Source organism: Tasmannia lanceolata, unplaced genomic scaffold (assembly GCF_043159265.1).
Source record: "Tasmannia lanceolata isolate RefF3 unplaced genomic scaffold, GAP_Taslan_0.1 ptg000019l, whole genome shotgun sequence".
Lineage (NCBI taxonomy): Eukaryota > Viridiplantae > Streptophyta > Magnoliopsida > Canellales > Winteraceae > Tasmannia > Tasmannia lanceolata.
In genome coordinates this window covers 2,718,282-2,741,401 of record NW_027518696.1, presented here as the reverse complement: position 1 = coordinate 2,741,401, position 23,120 = coordinate 2,718,282, and the positions used below count along the sequence as shown (strand labels likewise).

The window sequence follows — 23,120 nt, the reverse complement described above, 5'->3', positions numbered from 1 at the left end:
ATGTAGATGTTTCATTTTCTTCAAGTGTTTTTAGCTCAATGTCCATGGCTGTGCGCCAGTGAGCATGTTGGAGTTGGACAGCTTGATTTTAGGTGGGAGGTTCCTCATGAGAACAAATATTAGCTAAAAGGCTTGGTATTGAGGATAAAATTGACTATCATCCAAATGAAAGGAAATAGGGTAGGATATACCTGAGGGTGCAGTCCTTGAAGAAGTGTGATTGGAATGGGTGATAGCAACTGGTTGTTGAAGTGTTTGGTGACCCAGTCCCAGATAGCCCTTCAAATAACTAGGTTGAATATGTCGTCTATTAGGTTGTCGGAATGAGTTATTAGTGCAGGAAAAAGGAATAGGAAAAATGGAAGCAAGAGGTGGTGTAACCTTGGTGGTGATGGTTGGACAGCAGCATGATTAGGAATGGGATGCTCATTAGTGGGACCAGATGATGGGTAGCCCCTTAGTCTTTGGCCGGGACCCGCTCTACGTTAGTAGGTGCGGGTGGTGGTGGATAAAAGGTGGGTATCATCTAAGTGGGCAGTAGGATAAAGTGGAAAAAGTTGGGTGCATGTGGTGGGTCGAGGGGTGGAGGTATGAAATGGAAAGACGTCTTCAAAAAAGATAACATCACGCGTAGTGAATATTTTATTTGTATCCAAATCAAAAAGTTCATAGCCTCGTTGACCATATGGGTAACCAACAAATATACAATGTTTGGCCCTAGTGTCGAATTTTGGTCTGTCCACATCATTGTTGTGAGCAAAACATAGACAACCAAAGATACGTAGGTGATCATACTTTGTCTTGCTTTGGAGTATTTTTTCATGTGGAGAAAGGCCAGATAGGTTTATCAAATATGCTGCTGTCAACACAGTCCCCCCAAAAACTAATCGGAAGATGTGCTTGGAAATGCAATATGCCCGTGAACTTCTTGGAGATGATGATGGTTGTGTTCCACAACCTCATTTTGTTGGGGTGTATGGACTATGGACACATGGACGTTGTTGGAGAGTTCCAGGATCAAGGAATAGGGTTCGAACAACATGAGACAAGAATTCTCTGTTATTTCTATTCAATTTTGTTTTGGGGTTGTTTGTAATGATCTTGATTACTTCGACTATATTCAAGTCCTACTGGAAAATGGCCTGAGGTAGCTACATTCAAGATGTCACTAGTCTATTAGGTTCACAAAGATTACTAGGTTCTTTTGTATATGTTGTTTACTATGTTTCCTTGCTTGTGATTATTGAAGTTATGCATCTCTTGTCTAATCCTCCACAATGAAAAGACCTTGGCCTGAGAGATATTCTTCCTTTTTTGAATGTTTAATCTTTTATATCATAACACTGCTTAGGAACAATAAAATAATTAATGATAACAATTAAACTATAAAAGTAGCCTTCAAACAGTGAATCAATACCCCATACTCTCCTAATGTTTCACATTTTATGCTCTTACATTTTTTACATCTATTCATCCTTCCTTTTGATCTAAATCAGGTAGTAGTCTCTTATCCTTGTCAATACCATTTTCATGAAATTCAAGTGAAGGATGTTTGAATTTCTGATACTACCAGAACCATCTAATGTTAGTCGTCTTGCTGTTTTGCTTCTTGGTCTGCTTAATATAATTTCCAAGCCTTCCACCATTTTATACAGAATCACAGAGCTGGTTTGGATTGATTAGATTTTTGTGAGACACTCGACTGAGCCATGATCAGTGAAAACCAACATGCAGAGGAGGCACAAAGAACTTTTTCACCTCACAAACACTACAGATCACCATCATGAACACATTCAGTGAGGATACCACAAGCACATAATCAGGGCAGTATGCCACTACCACAAACATCATCACACAACATGCTGTATACCATCACATGGATACAATACATAAAGAATATGATCCCCACTTGGGAATTCAAATGAGAATTGAGTGAAAAGGGGATTCTGAATGGGTTTCGGGATGACGGATAGAGGGAAAGAAGCTTCAAGGGTTGTGAATGAGAGATGGTTGGGTTTTTGGGATTTCAAACATGGGGAAAAGATTATTTAGTCCAATTTACGATTTGCACAAGGGTGAGAAGGAAAAAAGGGTTTAGGGCTATTTAATGGTTTTAGGGTTTTAGAAACAAGAAGTAAAAATATTTTTTCCCTTCATTTTCAAGCATTATCCATCATTCAGTAAGAAAAGGAAGTGTAAACTTAAATGGTTCAAACATCTAAAAAGATATTACAATCTCATAGTTAATGGCTGAAGAAGAAGGGCTTCAAGCAAATGGAGCTAGCCCTCCAGGAAGCACAGAACAAGAACTTTGTCGATTTGCAGACCGATCCTGATGTCACCAAATGGACTCTTTCATTTGCCATGAAGAAGAAGGAAGACCTATCCGAATAGCACTCATCGCCACCATCGCCCAATTCTAGTGACCAGGGGAAGCTTTTTTCCCTCTATCCGTCCTTGGAGAAACTAAAAAAAATCACAGTATTTAAAATAAAGTCTAGAATAAAATCAAATTGTACTTTGAGTGAGGCTTTTTAAGAACATAGCCAACCTGGCCAGATGGATGATAGGGATCTTAAACGCATGGGTTTCATTCCTTGGAGAAACTAAAAAGCGTCACACTATTTTTGATTTAAAATAACATCTAGATTAAAATCAAATTGAACGTTGAGTGACGCTATCTAAGAAGTCTAGTGATGAAGTATCAACCTATTTACATGGTGCTTTTCTAAATTGCAACAGACTAAAAGTGCTATTGATTTCACTTACGCATCATATGTATGAAATTCGGTTGCCATGTTATTCTATTCAGATGACGTGAAAGGTCTTGAATAGTTTCAGTATTTTACTATTTTTGTGCTATATGTCTTTAATTAGAGTTTCAGTAACTTTCTGTTTTCTGCTTCACATGTCTTCTGATATATTGGGTTTCTCTAAATTTCTAGGTTTTGCGTCACGGCAACATGTTTTGGTCTAGGGTTTCCAAGAAGATCGATCTCTTTCCCTCTCCAAAAAAACTGTGGCCTGTTCCTCCCTCTGGAACCGGGTAACCATCTCTTTCCATTTACATTTATTTGAAACTCAAGTTTGTGATCGATACACATGGGACTGAAAATGTTCGAAGCCCTCAAATTCACTTTCCTTTCTTGTCTCAGACGACACATGGAAGTTCGAGGGTCAACATATAAAGGTAAAGAGAATTTTCTCGAGCCCACATCTGATTTGGGTTTTCGACTTCGAGGTTTCTTATTGAGAAATGAGCTTGGCATGGTAGTGCCTATTGAGGGACGCCGGTTTTCATCACTTAGTGCTCAGAGGTTTGGGAGACCGCCTTTGTTCAATTTGCGACACAGCTATACTACTCAGACTGCTCAAGAACAGAAATCTAAAACCATTCTTGTATATCTTACGGCATTGGTTTGTGCTATGGTTGGATGTACATATGCTGCCGTCCCTCTATATAGAAGGTTCTGCCAGGCCACAGGATATGGGGGTACTGTTCAGCGACGTGAGGTAAGAGGGCGCCGTCCCAACTCCCAAGTAAAAAAAGGCAAATATATCATTTCGCTTTTCTGATCATCCCACATCACTTGTGAAAAGATATAAATATCTGCAGACTGTAGAAGAGAAGATCGTTCGACATGCTCAAGAAGGAACTACCACTTCGAGGTACAGTTGATGCCCCTGAAACAATATCCCTGAAACAATGGGTTGTTTCCATTTTTAAAAGGCATGATTGGAATATATTACTGCATTTGTTAATTTAAAAGTGAGAAGTTACAATGAAATGTGCGTTCTTGCTTGTCTATGTAGTATGTTTTTGTGCTACTCAATTGCCGTATTCTCATTAGTAAAGTGATGAACTGCTGAGCATATGATTTTGGTATCTGTAAACAAAATGTTACCCTTGCAAGAAAAAGAAAGGTCGATGCTATCCCAACCATTGACAATATGAAACTAGTGTAATTGACCCTCTGTGATTCATCTGTTACTTCCTTGCTCTAACTTTATAGTGACCGTCTGATGTTACCTCCACCAAAATCTTCAATAATGCTTGGAATGTTTCGTTTATAATTCGTCATGATGGCATTTTCCATATAAAAGGGATGATGTATCCATTAGTGTATAGGTCTATCGATTTGAGAACCTTCATCAGAATTTGATGCTCACTGCATTTCTTTTGCATGTAAAGGTAAAAATCATGTTGCATTGAATGTAATTAGGTCAAGGGTTTCTACACTGCTTAGAAGACTGCCCTATTCAGCATATGCCACATTCTGGAGACCTTCGTCTCATGATTGGGTTACCTTTGGTATCCTGCAGGATGAACATCCTTTCATGTCTTGGTCCTCGGATGTGTCCTCCACCAAAATCTTCAATAATGCTCTGTGGAGGGTTTCATTTATAGTTGGTCATAATGACCCTTTTTTTCATATGAAATAATTTTGTTCCCAATCCTATAGTAGTTAGCCTTCTGATTTGGTCCCCTCAACTAGAATTCAAAGTTTACTGCATTTCCTATGCAGATAAAGGAAATAATCTCACTGTGTTGAATGTAACATAATCATGGGGTTCTCCACTTCTTGAGAGCCTGTCTCATTCAGAATGCATCATTTGTGGAGAATGATTGGTCTCATCATTGACTTCACTTTTGATATCTTGCAGTAAGAACATCCATTTATATTTTGGTCCATAAGTTTCTTGCTATATAATCTTCGAAGGATGATCTCCGTACATTTTGGCCTGAGAAAAGGGTTGCGAGTGCTTTTCTACTGAGGATGTATTCCTATGATGCCGTGGAACCAATTTATAGTCGCCAGTCACATAAACCCCCATGAACTGTAAATTAATGGAAGCAAAATACACACCCCCCCTTCCCCCAAAACCCACCCACGCACCCACACGCACACACACTCCCTCCTCTTTTAGATTTCACTAGGCTGGCAACAAACTGTGATCTTATAAACAAAACCAACCCAACCCAACTGTGAAAGAGGTAACACTGGTTGTAGTGAAATCATTGAAGGAGAGGTGTAATAATTGATGCATAAGATGGAGAATTATGCCACACAATTCTTATGGCCCCTAACTCCTGTTGTGGGTGTACTACTTTGTCATCCCCTACAGCACCAGTGGGAGGCCTCGAGGTTAAATTTTCTAACCTTGACGAGGCTACTATCTTCATTCAGAAAGGGATACTGTAATCAGCAGAAGTAAGAAAAAACACACACAAATAGTAGACCTAAGGTTTGGCCTGTTGATCAAACCGGTTGTGTTCCTCTTGAGTCTCTTGACTATATGTTTATCAATCGCCTCCAAAAAAATCAGGAATCCTTACTTGCAAGTGGGTTACTAATAAAGTCACAAAATGTGCTTTGATCAGGGAAGAGCTTTATGATAATTGTTTGTATTAGCCTTTCCCTAGTGGTTTCATTTAACTTGGAGTTGAATGATTTACTCTTTCACAGGAATTTATTGCGCCTTCCATTTTCAGCACCATTAATTAAATTTAGAGCGACCTTGGGCATCAAACATGCAAGATGCGTCTTCTTCTTAATGCTGTTTTCTTAGCAGGTCCATTGAGAACAAAGGTGTTAAGAGTTGCATTTCACATTTTTCTTTCCTTAAGTTATATCGTTTTCTATATTTTAAAAAAAAGTTACATTACATCATTTTCCTTTATTAATTTGTTTCTTTATAAAACTGATAGTTTATTTCTTTTTAAATTGGTTGTGGATTCCCTTTTGCTCTTCCCCTTGCTTAAAAAATTTAGTATTTGATTGTCCGTGGTATGGTCCATGTACCTTGGGTTAGAGGTTGTCACATCGAGAATGAGTTGTCACTGTTGTTCTTGCAGGGAGCTTGTGGTTCAGTTCAATGCTGATGTTGCTGATGGGATGCCATGGAAGTTCATTCCTACTCAAAGAGAGGTATTTGTCTTTCGTAGGCATTTATTTTAGACAACATTCAATTTGCTTTTCATGCAATCGAATGCTCTCTACTCATGGCTTTTGGGTTTATGTACAGGTAAGGGTCAAACCAGGGGAAAGTGCTCTTGCATTTTACACGGCAGAAAATCATAGCTCTACTCCTATAACTGGTGTATCTACATACAATGTTACTCCCATGAAGGTACTCTTTGCTCTTTTCATTAAATAGTCATTAGTCAGGTGTAGTGGAATTTGAATTTCTTAATAGTTGGCCAATCTTTTTCATTTTGGATAGATTTGTTGGACATCTGGTTTATTTTAATGTTCCATGGATTTTCTCATATTATAATGTAAAAATAATACCATTATAAAGGTTCAAGTCTTTGTATAGAGAAACGGACAGAAACTTTCCTATTAACGTCTGCATGCTAATAGATATGGATGGGACCATGCTTTAGCCTATGCTAAATAAAATTTTAGCCAATCCATATGATAGAGTTAATAGATATAGAAGTGCCATGGTTGGGAAAGCCAGACTTTGTAAAACAAGTGAGGAGATGGTTGGTTAAGCATAGGTGGATGGTCGGAAAGACTTCAAATTTTGCCGCAAACTTTGGGCAATAAAATTGGAAATGAAAGAATTGAAAAATATGCATGTGACGGTTGAAAAAGAGATGGAAATTTTGAGAAGATTGGAATTTGTTGACAATATGAAAGAAGCGGGGCCATTAGAGAGGGATTTTTTTTTTTTTTTGAAAGAGGCAACCTAACAATGAGATATGAAGATATCTTAAGGAGAGAGAGGAGATTAGCTGAAAGTAAAAGTGAAGAGCCATTTGGCTTCAATAGGGAGATAAAAACACCACTTTTTTTTCATAAATGCTAGAAGAAGAATGAACTCCATGAACACTAACCATCATAATGAAAGCATACTAGAAGATAGAGTGGAGATAAAGCTAGCTATCACATAATACTTTCAAAGCCTTTATTCAAAAGATAAAGTATGGAGACCAAAGGTGGAAGGAATAAATTTCAAATCCCTCTCACAAGAAAGAAAGGAATGGTTGGAAAGAGACTTTTGATGAATTGGAGATTAATAAATGTGATTCTCTATAAAGAGAGATAAAGTACCGGCCCAGATTGTTTCCCAATGGCTTTCTATCATAAATTTTGGGATGATTTTAGAGAAGATTGGATTGTGATCTTCAAGAAATTTCATGAGGCAGAAGAGGAAAAGGATCAAGCTCAATGTTCATCACACTCATCCCAAAAACGGAAGGCGCAATAAAGATCAAGGATTCTTAACCCATTAGCCTCATCCATAACCTCTACAAAATCCAAGCAAAGTATTGGCAAACCACTTTAAAAAGGTGATTGGAGACATAACCTCTCCATATCAAGGTACTTCCACAGAAGGAAAAACAATCATTGACGGAATACTAATTGTAAATGTATGTTTAGACTCTAGAAAAAGTGATGGTATAGCAGGCATTATTTGCAAATTGATATGGAGAAGGCTTATGATCACGTAGAATGGGAATTTGTAGATTTTCTCCTGGGAAAGATGGGTTTTGACACCTGTTGGAGATGATAGATTCGAACATTTCTACCCACAACATTATCCTCAATTCTTATAAATGGGGCATTGACCGATATTTTTGTAGTTCAAGGGGTGTAAGGCAATGGACCCACACCATTGTCCTCAATTCTTATAAATGGGGCATTGGCCGGTATTTTTGTAGTTCAAGGGGTGTAAGGCAAGGGACCCACTCTCACCCTAGCTATTTATTATCGCTGCAGAAGCCTTAAGTTTTTTTGGTAGGTAAGCTAGGATTGAATCTCCAACCTCATGGTTGAAGAACATTTTCTTTACCAAATCGAGTTAGAGGCTCAATCCCAAGCCCTTAGCTTGTTGATAATGAAGGCGGAGGAAAGAGCCTCGTGGGTTCATTCCAAGTTAAAAGAGAAGCTCCTACCATTACCCATTTGCAATTTGCAGATGACGTCCTCATTTTCCTACACGATAATTGAGTGGAAATGAGAAATCTTAGAAAGATATTTAGATGGTTTGATGTGATATCATGCCTAAAAATCAACTTTAGCGAGAGCCTAGTGTCTGGCATCAATACGGAGGAGAGTAAGGTTTCAAGTTAGTCAAGGTTTTGGGTTGTTTGCGAGGAGAGTTTACACTCAACTAACTTGGGCTCTCTCCTTTGGGATTAGACATTTTGGCTCCATCCCTATGGGATCAGATAATCGAAAAGGATTGAAAGGAAATTAGCATCATGGAAAAAAGGTCATCTTTGATGGATGAATAACTCTCAGCTTCGATTTTATTAGTAAGGCGAATAACTCTCATCAAGGTGGCCATATCCATGGTTTTAAATTAAATTTCATATCCATGGTTTTAAATTAAATTTCCACTTAAGCCTATGCGAAACAACCGAAATTTTTCTGTTTCCATTCCTATCGAAACATATACTGAAAACAAACCATCGGTGTATTGGTGGTATACTATACCAATATGTGTTACGTGTTTATATTTATATGATTTGCATGTAAAAATGTAGTGTATGTATTATGTATAAATATTAATATAAATTACATATGAGGTATGTATTGAATTATCAAAGATGTGTGACAACGCATGAACTATGACCGTGTCTGTGTGTGTCTCTGTGTGTGTGGCCAACTAGATGTCTGACGTTTTTAAACCATTATGGGTATTTTTTTTGTTTGTGTGATGATTGGGTTTGTATTTGTGCTTATTTTAGCACTAAGCGTCATCTTAAATGTCCATCATTTGCATACGTTTCCTTACATTTACGTGTGTCCTTGTCCCTGCCGTCTCTGTCTGTGTCTGTGTTTGTGTCTGTGTCTGTGTCTGTGTCTGTGTCTCTCTGTGTGTGTGTGGCCAACTAGGTGTTCGATGTTTTTAAACCATTATGGGTATTTTTTTTTGTTTGTGTTATGACTGGGTTTGTATTTGTGCTTATTCTAGCACTTAGCGTCATCTTAAATGTCCATCATTTGAATACGTTTCCTTACATTTCTGTGATTTTGCAGGATTTTCATCAAAAATTCCATGTAGAATTGACATGTTTCCATTTCCGTCACGACCTGAACGCACACCAAAATCGAAATAGAAACATATCATTAAACTTGAACTTTGACAGTAGCTCGAAAGGAAACCATACCATCGTGTATTGTATCTTTAGGAACCATTTAGGTGTGGTTGTCAAATGTTTTTCTAAGCCAATAGGGGAAACATACTCAAATAAGTGTAAGCTAGGGCACTATAAACAGGAGTATGGATCTTCATGGAATCTCTTTCCCAAAACTTTATGATAGAAGGCGACTCTAGTAACGATATTTCATGGACTAAACTCTAAAGGTCAATCAATTGGCCCATAGTGCCTTGCACTGATTATTCTAAAATTCAATGATCATTGCTCTATGATCAATCTTCAATTAAGACGTCATCCAAGATTGGAAGTTCGAGGGGATTGTTTGGCAAGGGAAGGTGTTGATATAAGCAATTCAATTGGCTAAAATATTTGAAGCCAGGCTGTGATAGGATATCTTGTCCTGCTGTCCGTACATTTTATTTGTTATTTCAATAAAAGTTAGCATTGCAAAAAAAAAAAAAGTCCCATGATTATTTATCCTAAATGTGGGCTACAAAATCAGATGTTATTTCGATCTCTTATGAGTTATGACACAAATTGATGATTGGCATTTCTACCGTTAAATGCAAATCTTTGAGCTATACTGTGGTTTAGTGCATGGACAATGAACATTCCTCAAATTCACACTGGTGTATGTCCCGCATTTTGTGAATGAAAGCGAATTCATAGTATCTCCGTATGTTACTTCCTTTCTTGAAGATTGAGTTTCTGAACAGCCATTCAAGAAAAAAAGGAAAAAAGATGGAGTTTCTGAATATAAAGTAGGATGCTCGTTTTCCTTAAAATCCAGGTTTTAGCATATAAAATCTAAGTTTTAGATCGTAAACTCCAGGAAGATTCTAAAATCCATGTATCCAACAGCCGGTTAATTATTTACGAAGAGGTTTATCAGTTTTCTTTTTCATAGGCTGCAGTTTACTTCAACAAAATTCAATGCTTCTGCTTCGAGGAGCAACGTCTTCTTCCAGGCGAGCAAATCGACATGCCTGTAAGTTGTTTTTTCTTTAGCCTTGGATGCCTACTTCCTATCTTGTTTGTGCCTTATGATGTTAGTGCAATCTCCACAGGTTTTTTTTTACATTGATCCCGAGTTCGAGACAGATCCTAAAATGGACGGTATCAACAACATAATATTGTCATACACCTTTTTCAAAGTCAGTGATTAGAAGTAGGCTTTTCTTACATATATGATTAAGCCAGCAGATGAACTGCTGATATTTTTTGGTTCTCATGGCTTCTGTAAAACTTGCAAAAATAACAAATTCTCTCAAATTATTTATAAATTTCAAGTTCATTTTTTCTTCTTTCTGAGTTTTCCAGCTTCCTCTCCATAAACCTTCCATATTGTTTCTGAGGGTTACCAATTCATCAAACTCTATGGCCAATGCCCTCAAAAAGTGGATTGCGTACCTTCCCAGGTGTGATTTTGCACTCATGTTGAACTTGAGTGCTGTGGTAAAATAGGAAAGATGCCAACCCGTATGGGTGTGGCTCTATTGCTTAAAGTCATGAGTATGCTCCTCTTAACGCGAGTTCGAATGCCCCGCTCTTACCCGATGCGCGTGGTTTACGGGTGATTGCGCGCATCCGTAGGGAATAGTCCCACCCTAAAAATTGGAGTGGGGATACCCTATGCCATAAAAAAAAAAAGGGAAGATGCTAAGAAGAAAGGCACTGTTAGGCCCCTTCCAAAAATACACTTATTGGCCCCCATTCTGTTTCATTTTAGATGATTGGATCCGTTGATTTGAATGAATCCAAATGCCATTGAGAACCCCTTGGTCGGAGGAGCCGAGGCGCTTATCCATCAAGTCTCATTTAGGTTTCCTCTGAGAAAAGCTAAACCATTGATTTTTGGCTTTTGTTCGAGATGAGACCAGGATCATGTTGCTGGCCTAATGATATCCTCAAGATCAATGGCCTTGATTGAATGTACATGTCTCTCTTTGCCCTGTCTTGTAGGACCCAAAAATAGCCTTTTACCATTGAGCATAAAAGTGACATTCTCCGAGGGTAAAATATAAAATAATGTGAGAAGAAAATGGTTCTTAGGGGTCCTTTGAAAGCGTTGTTTGGATTGCAGGAAAATTCGCAAAAAGACTGGAAAGGAAAAATATTTCTAATTTTTTTTTTTTACATACTAAAAAGGAAAAATTATTAAAAAAATGCAAAGTTTTGTCTAAATTGTGAATAAAGGGTAGTGATTTGAAAATTATAAAAAAAGCGCTGTCAGGTGAGAGAAGATGGCTTTTAGAACAAATATACCCCTCCTACCTCTTTTTTCCCTCCACCTGTTTCACCTATCCCTATACACTTATTACCTTCTCACCTACCACCTTCTTCTTCCTCAAGGCTTTTCTTACGTGGAAAACTCCATGAGAGGGTTTTGAAGGTTGCCATTTACCTACCACCTTCTTCTTCCGCAAGGCTTCATGGAAGGTTTTTGAAGCTTGCCATTGCCATTGTAGTTTTGGAAAAAAAAACTTCATTGCCAACATTTCCAAGCTCCATTGCCAACGTTTCCAAGCTCCATAGTGTTGAAAAAAAAACTCCATTTGCAACGTGATAAAGCTCCATTGCCATTGTACTTTTGGAAAAAAACCCATTGCCAAAGTAGTTTGGAAAAAAATCTCCATTGCTTATTTGGGTGATAAACATAGCTTTGGTTAGGTTTAACATATTCTTTTCATGTTTTCATGTTTTTTGTGCTTTGGTTTTTTCACCCTATTATGAGACTCTTAATGTGGTTCCCTAGTGGTTCTGAGGTATAAAATGTGGTTCTGTAGTGGTTCTGGGGTATAAAATGTGGTTTCCTAGTGGTTCCAGGGTATAAAATGTGGTTCTCTTAGTGGTTCCGGGGTATAAAATGTGGTTCCATAGTTGTTCTGATGTATAAAATGTGGTTCACTAGTGGTTGCTGTGTATAAAATGTGGTTCCGTAGTGGTTTCGGGGTATAAAATGTGGTTCCATAATGGTTCCGGGGTATAAAATGTTGTTCCCTAGTGGTTCCGGAGTAGAAAATGTGGTTCCCTAGTAGTTCCGAGGTATAAAATGTGGTTCCCTAGTGGTTCCGAGGTATAAAATGTGGTTTCGTAGTGGTTCCAAGGTAGAAAATGTGGTTCCCTAGTGGTTCCGGGGTATGAAATGTGGTTCCCTAGTGGTTCCAAAGTAGAAAATGTGGTTCCGTAGTGGTTTCGGGGTATAAAATGTGGTTCCGTAGTGGTTCCGGGGTAGAAAATATGGTTCCGTAGTGGTTCCGGGGTAGAAAATATGGTTCTGTAGTGGTTGCGGGTTATAAAATGCGGTTCCCTAGTGGGTCCGGAGTAGAAAATGTGGTTCCGTAGTGGTTCCGAGGTATAAAATGTAGTTCCCTAGTGGTTCCGGGGTATAAAATGTGGTTCCCTAGTGGTTCCGGGGTATAAAATGTGGTTCCCTAGCGGTTCTGAGGTATAAAATGTGGTTTCCTAGTGCTTCTGAGGTATAAAATGTGGTTCCCTAGTGGTTCTGGAGTATAGAATGTGGTTCCCTAGTGGTTCCGAGGTAGAAAATGTGGTCCCCTAGTGGTTCTGAGGTATTAAATGTGGTTCCCTAGTGGTTCCGAGGGATAAAATGTGGTTCTGTAGTGGTTCCGGGGTATAAAATGTGGTTCCCTAGTGGTTCCGGGGTAGAAAATGTGGTTCCCTAGTGGTTCCGGGGTATAAAATGTGGTTCCCTAGTGGTTTCGAGGTATAAAATGTGGTTCCCTAGTGCTTCTGAGGTATAAAATGTGGTTCCCTAGTGATTCCGGGGTAGAAAATATGGTTCCGTGGTGGTTCCGGGGTAGAAAATATGGTTCTGTAGTGGTTGCGGGTTATAAAATGTGGTTCCCTAGTGGGTCCGGAGTAGAAAATGTTGTTCCGTAGTGGTTCCGAGGTATAAAATGTAGTTCCATAGTGGTTCTCGGGTATAAAATGTGGTTCCCTAGTGGTTCCGGGGTATAAAATGTGGTTCCCTAGCGGTTCCGAGGTATAAAATGTGGTTCCCTAGTGGTTTCGGAGTATAGAATGTGGTTCCCTAGTGGTTCCGAGGTAGAAAATGTGGTTCCCTAGTGGTTCTGAGGTATCAAATGTGGTTCCGTAATGGTTTCGGGGTATAAAATGTGGTTCTGTAGTGGTTTTGAAGTATAAAATGTGGTTCCCTAGTGGTTCCGGCGTATAAAATGTGGTTTCATAGTGGTTCCGGGGTATAAAATGTGGTTCCCTAGTGATTCCGAGGTATAAAATGTGGTTCCCTAGTGGTTCCGGGGTATCAAATGTGGTTCCTTAGTGGTCCCGGGGTAGAAAAAGTAGTTCTATAGTGGTTTTGAGGCATAAAATGTGGTTCGGTAGAGGTTCCATGGTAGAAAATGTGGTTCCCTAGTGGTTCCGGGGTATAAAATGTGGTTCCCTAGTAGTTCCGAGGTATAAAATGTGGTTCCCTAGTGGTTCCAGGGTATAAAATGTGGTTCCCTAGTGGTTCCGAGGTATAAAATGTGGTTCCCTAGTGGTTCCGGAGTATAAAATGTGGTTCTGTAGTAGTTCTGAGGTATAAAATGTGGTTCCCTAGTGGTTCCGGGATATAAATGTGGTTCCCTAGTGGTTCCGGGGTAGAAAATGTGGTTCCCTAGTGGTTCCGAAGTAGAAAATGTGGTTCCCTAGTGGTTCCGAGGGATAAAATGTGGTTCCGTAGTGGTTCCGGGGTATAAAATGTGGTTCCCCAGTTGTTCCGGGGTAGAAAATGTGGTTCCCTAGTGGTTCCGGGGTATAAAATGTGGTTCCCTAGTGGTTTCGAGGTATAAAATGTGGTTCCCTAGTGCTTCTGAGGTATAAAATGTGGTTCCTTAGTGGTTCCAGAGTATAGAATGTGGTTCCCTAGTGGTTCCGAGGTAGAAAATGTTGTTCCCTATTGGTTCTGAGGTATTAAATGTGGTTCTGTAATGGTTCAGGGGTGTAGACACCCCATTTTGTTTTGTTTTAATCAACAAATAAATTAGTGTGTTAAATCCATGTGAGAACCCCCTCTATCATTGATTTATATGTTTTAGGTCATTAATATCTTGATCTGACTTTACGGATCATCAATCGGGACAAAATAAGCTAGGGTCACTTCATAGCCCGGACCCTGATTCCATTCCGAGACCCGATTTCCGTAAATCGTTAGATCAATGGCAGATCATGACCTGGGTCTAACCATCCAAAACCACCTAACCTCTCTTCTCATCCTAACCATTCAAACCTCACCTAACCTCACCTAACCTCTCCTCCCATCATAACCATCCAAACCTCACCTAACCTCACCTAACCTCACCTAACATCACCTAACCTCACCTAACCTTACCTAACCTCACCTAACCTCACCTAACCTCCTATCCCATTCTCCTATAAATACCCTCTCATCTCACCAAAGAAAAGAAGGAAAAAAAAGAAAAGAGGAGAGAACCCCTCTCTTAGAAAATTCAAGCCCTCTCTCTAGACCAAATCCCTCTTCTCCATAAGTTTGCATGGAATATCGTCTACAAAAAGGTATGTCTTTTGGAATTTTATTTTCTTTTCTATATTTGTAGGATTGAGTGTTGTTTTGCGTATATTTTGGTTGATGTCATGTTTAATTTTGTACTAGTTTGGCCTTGGTCATGTTCTCACTTATGCTAAATATAATTAATGTGTTAGGGTCATTAGAACCTATTTGCAATGGGATGTTGAAATCATTGGCTTGTTAGGGAATTTAGATTTCTTTTGGGAAAACAATTCATTAAAAATTTTGAACATTTACAAGAAAGAAAACTTGAATTTTACATGAATTATCAAAACCCATTTAATTTGGCTTACAAAACCTCCATCTTTCAATTGATAACAACAGCCCCCACTCCAATTTGATAACAACAGCCCCCACTCAATCTCAAGAACCCAATATCCATACCCCACCTTGCCAAGTAGATAAAAACAACCCCTTTTTCAAACATCCCATTTGAATCTAATCTCAGGCCCATTCAAGCCATTTTTCATATTCACCGTCTTTTAATCACTAAAAAAATAAGAACTATCAAAAGAAAACATGGGGGTGCCAATATCATTCCCGTCATAGTGCTAGCTGTTAGACTTTAAACAGATTTTTCGACCTCTAAACAACAGAATCGTGGGAAATGGTTAACTACAAAGTCGTAGATATTTTCGTGCCGTTTCCAACGAGTATTCGTGCTAGATCAGACAGCGAGCGGTTAAAAAGTTAAGTCCAAAATGGTTGCGGCACACCTTTAGGCATTTCCAGTTTAATGTTGCTGTCCTTTTGTTTGCAACACAAATTCGAACCTCTAAATCACAGATTTACAAACAATGGAGAACTACAAAGTTGTAGCCCTATAAAAGATCTTTCCAACGCATGTTTGTACGTTGAATTTGGCCAAGCGGTTAAAGAGTTACGACAGTTTTAGTGGGCTGCATTTGTCAGATCTTTTAATGGTCAATGGTTTGTCGAATTTGTGCAATTGTCAAAACTTGGTTGTGTTAACGTCATTTTCCAAACCAAAATCGAAAGACATTAATCTAAAGTACATCCAACCTAAAATTAACAAAACTAAAATTCACCCATTTAAAATCCACTGATAAAAATCCGTTAAAAGCCATTAACCAAAAGACCACTAAAAATTTCAAATGAAACTAAAACCTTCTAAATAAACAACTTTAAAAGCTACCAAACACACTAAATACCTTCAGATAATAAAAGCTTCAAGAAAACTCTAAAAGTTTCCACGAACCCAAAAGAATTCGAGATTCCCAAGAGCCGGTGGATTCAAAATTCCTTTAGGAACCCTTAGAGCCCAATTTAGGAACACTGGTGTCGTGTCGTGTCGTGTCCTAAGTTTTAGGGAGTCTTAGGTTTTAGGGAGTCCTAGAGTCAGGAGTCCGGCCTCATCACGGACGCTTGCTATGTATAGCAACCGTGCCATAGGTCTAGTTACACTAGTCACCCAATCTTTCCCTAGGACAAGCCTAGTAAACTAGGATGTAAGGCAAACCTGCATTAGTCTAAGGGACCATTTGCATTTAGATGAGAATCATATAGCATCTTAGATGAAATCCTAAGATAATAAAATCTTCAACTTGAATTAAATAACTTCTCCTAAAACTGTTGAAACAGTCAATCCCGTCTAGGTCGGTGTCTTAGTTGAGTTAGGCATATGTAACTTAGCTTAGGTGCACCGAACTACGTCGACTCTGATCCCAGTGAGGCTTGGGTACGTAGGCAGCTTGGATGTCTGATGGCATACCACCCGCGAGTCGGCACCACAAACAAATTGTGGTGTTTTGTATATTAATTTTCTTGTAAATGCTTAATCAAATCACTTAGGACTTTCCATGAAATTAGAATTTTAGGAGAACTTTCACTTAGATTGAATCCAGACAAATTAATAAATCAAGATACACATTTAGGATTCACATTGAAATTAGATCATAAGATGCATGTCACTTAGTTCGCACATTAACATAGAGTTGAATGAGCCATTTAAAATAAATTTAAAAGAGTTAGCTTTTGGAATCGAAGACCGATTATCGGGCAAGAATGGTGCATGTGGTGGATAACTCCCCATACCTTCCATTCTCGTAACCAGGTAGCGAGTCTAGATTTCTGGTTAATTACGGGTCCTAGATCCCACATCTAGGTGGCGACTCTGTCAGTCTCTTTCGTGTGGAATTCGGATTGCCTTAGTGATCCCAAGTTCACAGGAAAGATTAATTCAAATCAATAATAAAATGCACACGCCAATCGCGTGGGTACGAGAGACCAAGAGAGAGAGAGCGGCGGCTCGCGCCCCACACCCCTCTCGCGGGATCAGGGTACCACAGTCTGGCGACTCTGCTGGGGACCACCTAACTTCATTAAAATTTCAAAAGATAATTCATTTGAATTTAATTTAACTGGCTTATAAAAACTCTATACTTGTTAGATTAGTTTGTCTTGTTTTATTTTCTCATCACATTTTACTCGAACTTAACCTAACAAAACCTGAGGGCATCATAGATTGCGCAAACATATTGCACACACTTACATCACTTGCATCTAAACTCTTGCATCTCACGTGCACACACGTCCTATTTTAGGAACCCGGAGTGTTATCTAGCATGGTTGACTGGGATTTCATCACCTGGTGCCTCTGTGCTAGAGAAGCATTCCACCCTTAGCCTAGTACCTTTATGGTACGTAAACGGATCTCTTGTTCACGTACTGATACGCCGGACACTGGTACAGTATATCGAGCAGGGATTCGCGCTAAGGGAACTCTTGGCCTTACCCCTAGATTAACCTACACATGAATGTAGTATACGAACACATGTGCATCACGTGTGTGAGCCTAGTTTAGGATATCCTACCCATTGGTGTCTAGATTAGGCCGTGGTCCATCTTCCAATGGTCACGATCGGTCCTTATATACACGAACAAAGTCATGAGTCGAGATTCTCTCTCCACTCCGATAGATTAGGATTAAGGTTGATGCCTTCAGGTAACACTGATAAAATGTGAAAAAAAAAAATTCCCTTTGGGTTAGGATATAAATCCCATCATTTCCAAAGATCTCATAGGATTAGTCATTCATGATCTATCCGTTGAAAGCAATCTTATGCTATCTCATCTAATCTTTTGATCGTGCGCCTTTCGTTCTTCTGTCATACGATTCGATCGTATCTTCATGCCATCCCCTAACTGGCAGATGCAGAATCTCACAATCTTTCGATTATGCGTTCTCATGATCTGATCATGCCTGGTCCAGATAATCCAATCTTGCTTGTACCCCTGGTCTGTTCCTCCTCTAGGGGCTACCTTTTTCAAGATTATTTTGCTAAGTCCTTCAAAGTTCACTCTCAGAATCCTTGAGCTAGGGGCATTTCCCTATGCGAATCAGTCATCATTGTCCAAAATTGAAAGTATCAGCCATGATGATGTTCAGAACGAACCAGCCTTCGCCGAGCCTTCAACGCCAAACAGTTGCAGCAGTTAAAGTTTTAGTCACTTACTATTTTATGTTGAGTCAGTCATCATGGTCAGTATAATTGTTGAGTCCGGTCTTACAGTTAAAGGTCAATGCCTAGTCCAGGCAAGTTATCTTCTGTTTCCCTTTCTTATTTAGAGTTGTGAATCCTGAGCATGTTCAGGATAGGTCGTCTGATGTAATAGCTTTTCTTTAAATAAAATTTCAGTCAGTTCCAAAAAGTTCACTTGTGTCTGTTTCTTAAGTGTGCTTCTGATCTTAAAATAAGACTCCCTCCTCAAATGAGGACAAAATTGACGAAACTCCACTTGAGTCACAGCAATTACTTGAACGAGAGGAGGAGCGCCAATCCCAACCTTTCAAAGATGAAATTGAAATGATAAACACTGGCACTGAAACTTTGATTCAGTGAATGCCGATTGAAAATACATTACCCTCTAAAGAGTGTGAAGAATTGATAAAATTATTTCAAGAATAAGAAGATTGTCTAGAAAAGCTACAACCGATACCAGGGGCAAGACATAGATGGAAAGCTCAAAGAAAATGAATGAAGTGAATATCATATGTTATGCAAGGGGCATGGAGTAGAAACAACTTTCATATTTCCAATCGATGACCTTGGTTCTCAAATTCATAACATGAAGCCATCAAATTCGAGATAAGAAGTTCAAGAGCAAGCATTGAAAAGTGATCATCAGATATCAAGAGTTACAAATCCATAGATGGAGGATGTCGAAGAACAAGTTTCGCTCTATGAAAGCCGAAAGCACGCATTAGAATCTTGAAAGAAGAAAATCCATTATCTTACCTGGAAATGCCGTCAAACTCCGTGAAAAAAAAAAAAAAAAGAGAAAAAAAAGAAATAAATAATCAGTACCAGACAGACTCTAGTAACCTAGATCGATTCCCAATCTGAACATCGAAAGGCCTCCTTTGGCCGATTAAATCCCAAAATCAAAACCCAATGTCAAAAGAATACCGATTTGCAAACCCTTCGAGCCTAAATCAAATTTTCTTGAAAACCCATCAAACTCGGGGCATTCGCCCCGAACTACGCGAGACCTGATCCCTACATTGGGGTACGTAGGCAGCTCGGTTAAACCGAGTTCGGTCGATTCAAAAGAAAAAGAAAAAGAAAAATCAATCGTTCCAAAAAAAAAAAGAGGGACAAGTTCCAAAAGAAGAGAAGATAATTATTCCAGAAAGAAAAGAAAAAAAAGAAAAATCAATTAACCTTCAAACAATTTATTTTCAAACTAGGGGCATTTGCCCTGAACTACACACGTCCTAATTCCTACATGGGGATATGGAGGCAACCTGTTCACAGGTTTGGTCGAAATCTTTGTTGAGCCTTAAGCCATTCTTTGTAAAGCCCTATCCTACCTATAAAGTCCCTCCGGTGTTCAGATTTAATGATCTAGGTCCCGAAACACAAAAAGAAAAAAAAGAACGGAGTTTGAAGATCTGCTAGACTGAAAACCTGAAAGGGCGGTCTAGGCAAAATTTAAGATCATTTCCCTGCTAAGTTGAAAACCCGAAAGGGCGGCTTAGGCAAAAGCTAAGGGGATAGCCTGCTGGATCGAAAACCTAGAAAGGTGGTTCAGGCAAAAGTTAAGGCTAGCGCGGTCCGCCAAGTTAAAAACCCTGAAGAGGTAACTTGGTCACGGTAAGAGAATCATTACAAGAAGGCTACAGCCGGTATCAAGACTGAAGATCAACTGAAGTTCAAGCAAATTCAAGTGATATCCTCAAAACTGGGGGCATTGAAGCTAAGCAATCTTAGGGGTCGTAATTAAATTCTTGAGGCATTACTGTTTCAAGGAAGAAGTCCAGTGTTTATTATTTCAAAAAAAAAAAAAAAAAAAAGCATTCCTCGAAAGGATAGACTTACCAAATAAAACGTTAACTAAGTCAGAAGCATTACTGTGTCTGTCAGTGTAGTTAGTCAATCTTTGTCATTCTAAGTTCACTCCTTCAGGGCTGCTCAATCCTTTGAGTAGTGCCTTTCATCTAAGTTTTCTCTTTAGAAAGAGTCAATCGTCGTTCCTATGTCCAAATGATGTAACTGTCTTGGTGAAGGAGGCCCGGCCTAGGCAGCTCCCTGCAATTATACCTGAAAGGGTTCGAGAATCTAGTCAAACAGCTACATTTCGAAGAAGATCAACTCAGAAGAGTTCAGAAGTAGAAACATCAGAAAGCCCAGCTTCCGTAAAAAGATCATACCCCAGGAAGGCACCTTAAGCTTGGAAGAGCCCCAGATGCAATGGTGGTTGAGCCAATTTCTCAGAAAGACGAACCATTAAAATTCGGAATCTCCTTCTAGTTTGTTAAATACTATCCTGGTCAAGAAATGTTTATCTAAACACCTGTCAAGAGGCAAATCCCACTTTTCCATGATTATATCCGAGAGAGCCATTGTTCTAAATTACCAATCTCAAATGTCTTGTTCAAGGTTTCAGTTATCAAAATCCCCAGAAGACAAGACCAACAGTCTCATTGAGAAAAATCTTGTTGAAGTTTCATAAAAATGTTCCTAATCCATTCTTGCTAGTAATGGTTCTTCGTTCCAAAGGTTTGCCGTTTCATCATTCGTCAAAGTCCTAGTTTCCAACATCTTTGTCGGGCACGATCCATAATATCCCCGATTTCATTGAGTTCAAAAAAATAAAAAATTCATCAAATCCAATCTTACGTCAAATTCAAGTTCATGGAAAATCTCTAAATTCTTCGAGCCCGTTTGTGAACGGTACCTCTTTTCTCGAGCCCATTTGCAAATGGCCTCGTCTTCTCCTTGAGCCCGTTTGTGAACGGTGCCTCATCTCTCGAGTCCATTTGTGAATGGTTTCGTCTTCTCCTTGAGCCCATTTGTGAACGGTGCCTCATTTTCTGAGTTCATTTATGAATGGTCTCATGTCCTCCTTGAGCCCGTTTGTGGACGGTGCCTCATTTCTCAAAAAATCAAAAATTCATCAAATCCAATCCCCAATTCAAAAAATCCAATCCTACGTCAAATTCAAATTCATAAAAATCTCTAAATTTTTCATTGTTGAATTCATCAATCAAAGCTATCTTGTGTCGTCGAGCCCGTTTGTGAACGGTGCCTCATTTCTCGAGCCCATTTGTGAATGGTCTCGTCTTCTCCTTGAGCCCGTTTACGGACGGTACCTCATTTCCCAAAAATAAAAATTCATCAAATCTAATCCCCGATTCAAACAAATCCAATCTTACGTCAAATTCAAGTTCATGAAAAATCTCATGTCCTCTTTGAGCCCTTCTGTGAAAGGTGCCTCATTTCTCGAGGCCGTTTGTGAATGGTCTCGTCTTCTCCTTGAGCCCGTTTGCGGACGGTACCTCATTTCCCAAAAATAAAAAATTCATCAAAACCAATCCCCGATTCAAACAAATCCAATCTTACGTCAAATTCAAGTTCATGAAAAATCTCATGCCCTCTTTGAGCCCGTTTGTGAACGGTGCCTCTTTTCTCGAGGCCATTTGGGGATGGTCTCGTCTTCTCCTTGAACCCGTTTGTGAACAGGTTTCTCATTCTCTGAGTCCATTTGTGAATGGTCTCATGTCCTCTTTGAGCCCGTTTGTGAACGGTGCCTCTTTTCTCGAGGCCATTTGTGAATGGTCTCATCTTCTCCTTGAGCCCGTTTGCGGACGGTACCTCATTTTCCAAAAATAAAAAAATTTATCAAATCCAAATCCTTAATTAAAAAATAAAAATAAAAATCCATTCCTACGTCAAATTCAAGTTCATAAAAAAATCCCTAAATTCTTCGAGCCCGTTTGTGAACGGTGCCTCATTTCTCGAGTCCATTTGTGAATGGTCTCGTCTTCTCTTCGAACCCGTTTGTGAACAGGTGTCTCATTCTCTGAGTCCATTTGTGAATGGTCTCATCTTCTCCTTGAGCCCGTTTGTGAACGGTGCCTCATTTTCTGAGTCCATTTGTGAATGGTCTCGTGTCCTCTTTGAGCCCGTTTGTGAACGGTGCCTCATTTCTCGAGTCCATTTGTGAATGGTCTTGTCTTCTCCTTGAGCCCGTTTGTGAACGGTGCCTCATTTCTCGAATCCATTTGTGAATGGTCTTGTCTTCTCCTTGAGCCCGTTTGTGAACGGTGCCTCATTTCTCGAATCCATTTGTGAATGGTCTCGTCTTCTCCTTGAGCCCGTTTGTGAACGGTGCCTCATTTCTCGAGTCCATTTGTGAATGGTCTCGTCTTCTCCTTGAGCCTGTTTGTGAATGGTGCCTCATTTCTCGAGTCCATTTGTGAATGGTCTTGTCTTATCCTTGAGCCCGTTTGTGAATGATGCCTCTTTTCTCGAATCCATTTGTGAATGGTATCGTCCTCCTTGAGCCCGTTTGTGAACGGTGCCTCATTTCTCGAGTCCATTTGTGAATGGTCTTGTCTTCTCCTTGAGCCCGTTTGTGAACGGTGCCTCTTTTCTCGAATCCATTTGTGAATGGTATCGTCCTCCTTGAGCCCGTTTGTGAACGGTGCCTCATTTCTCGAGTCCATTTGTGAATGGTCTTGTCTTCTCCTTGAGCCCGTTTGTGAACGGTGCCTCTTTTCTCGAGTCCATTTGTGAATGGTTTTCTATCCTCCTTGAGGCCGTTTGTGAACGGTGCCTCATTATCCAAGTCCATTTGGGAATGCTTCTTATCCTCGTTGAACCCGCTTGTGAGCGGCGTCTCATCTCCTTCTAAAAACTGTTTGAGAGCGATCTTTGTCCTTTCCCTTCAGAATCCATTCGAAAATGATATCTCATTCTCTAATTGCCCGTTTGTGAACGGCGCCGCATCGAGTTTTTATTATTATTCAAGTTCTAGGGTTTCATCTAAGGTTTTGCATTATGTTAAGGTGCGTTGTGTCTAGAGAGTCCTTTGTCGATTAAAACTACGCAAAATGGTTCTGTCATTTTTAACTTTGGTATTCAATGACTACGTCATCTCTACCAAAGAGGGGCATCTGTAGACACCCCATTTTGTTTTGTT

General features: G+C 39.5%; 1 protein-coding gene and 1 long non-coding RNA gene across 3 annotated transcripts in view; both read left to right on the top strand.

Annotated features, from left to right (window-relative positions):
• LOC143852675 (cytochrome c oxidase assembly protein CtaG / Cox11 family) overlaps window positions 1-10,422 on the top strand; it is a 31,145-nt gene extending 20,723 nt beyond the window's left edge. For both annotated transcript variants that reach the window (XM_077362207.1, XM_077362206.1), the window contains exons 2-8: window positions 2,946-3,046; window positions 3,156-3,513; window positions 3,617-3,669; window positions 5,858-5,930; window positions 6,028-6,132; window positions 10,026-10,106; window positions 10,186-10,422. In XM_077362207.1, the coding sequence (XP_077218322.1) occupies window positions 2,964-3,046; window positions 3,156-3,513; window positions 3,617-3,669; window positions 5,858-5,930; window positions 6,028-6,132; window positions 10,026-10,106; window positions 10,186-10,284 (852 nt within the window). In that variant the 5' untranslated portion in view covers window positions 2,946-2,963 and the 3' untranslated portion in view covers window positions 10,285-10,422. The remainder of the gene's footprint in view (window positions 1-2,945; window positions 3,047-3,155; window positions 3,514-3,616; window positions 3,670-5,857; window positions 5,931-6,027; window positions 6,133-10,025; window positions 10,107-10,185) is intronic.
• A 4,123-nt stretch (window positions 10,423-14,545) lies between these two features.
• Window positions 14,546-19,749, top strand: LOC143853527 (uncharacterized). Its single transcript, XR_013237159.1, has 2 exons — window positions 14,546-14,659; window positions 17,845-19,749. It is a non-coding gene; the product is annotated as an uncharacterized LOC143853527 (long non-coding RNA).
• The last annotated feature ends 3,371 nt before the right edge of the window (window positions 19,750-23,120 follow it).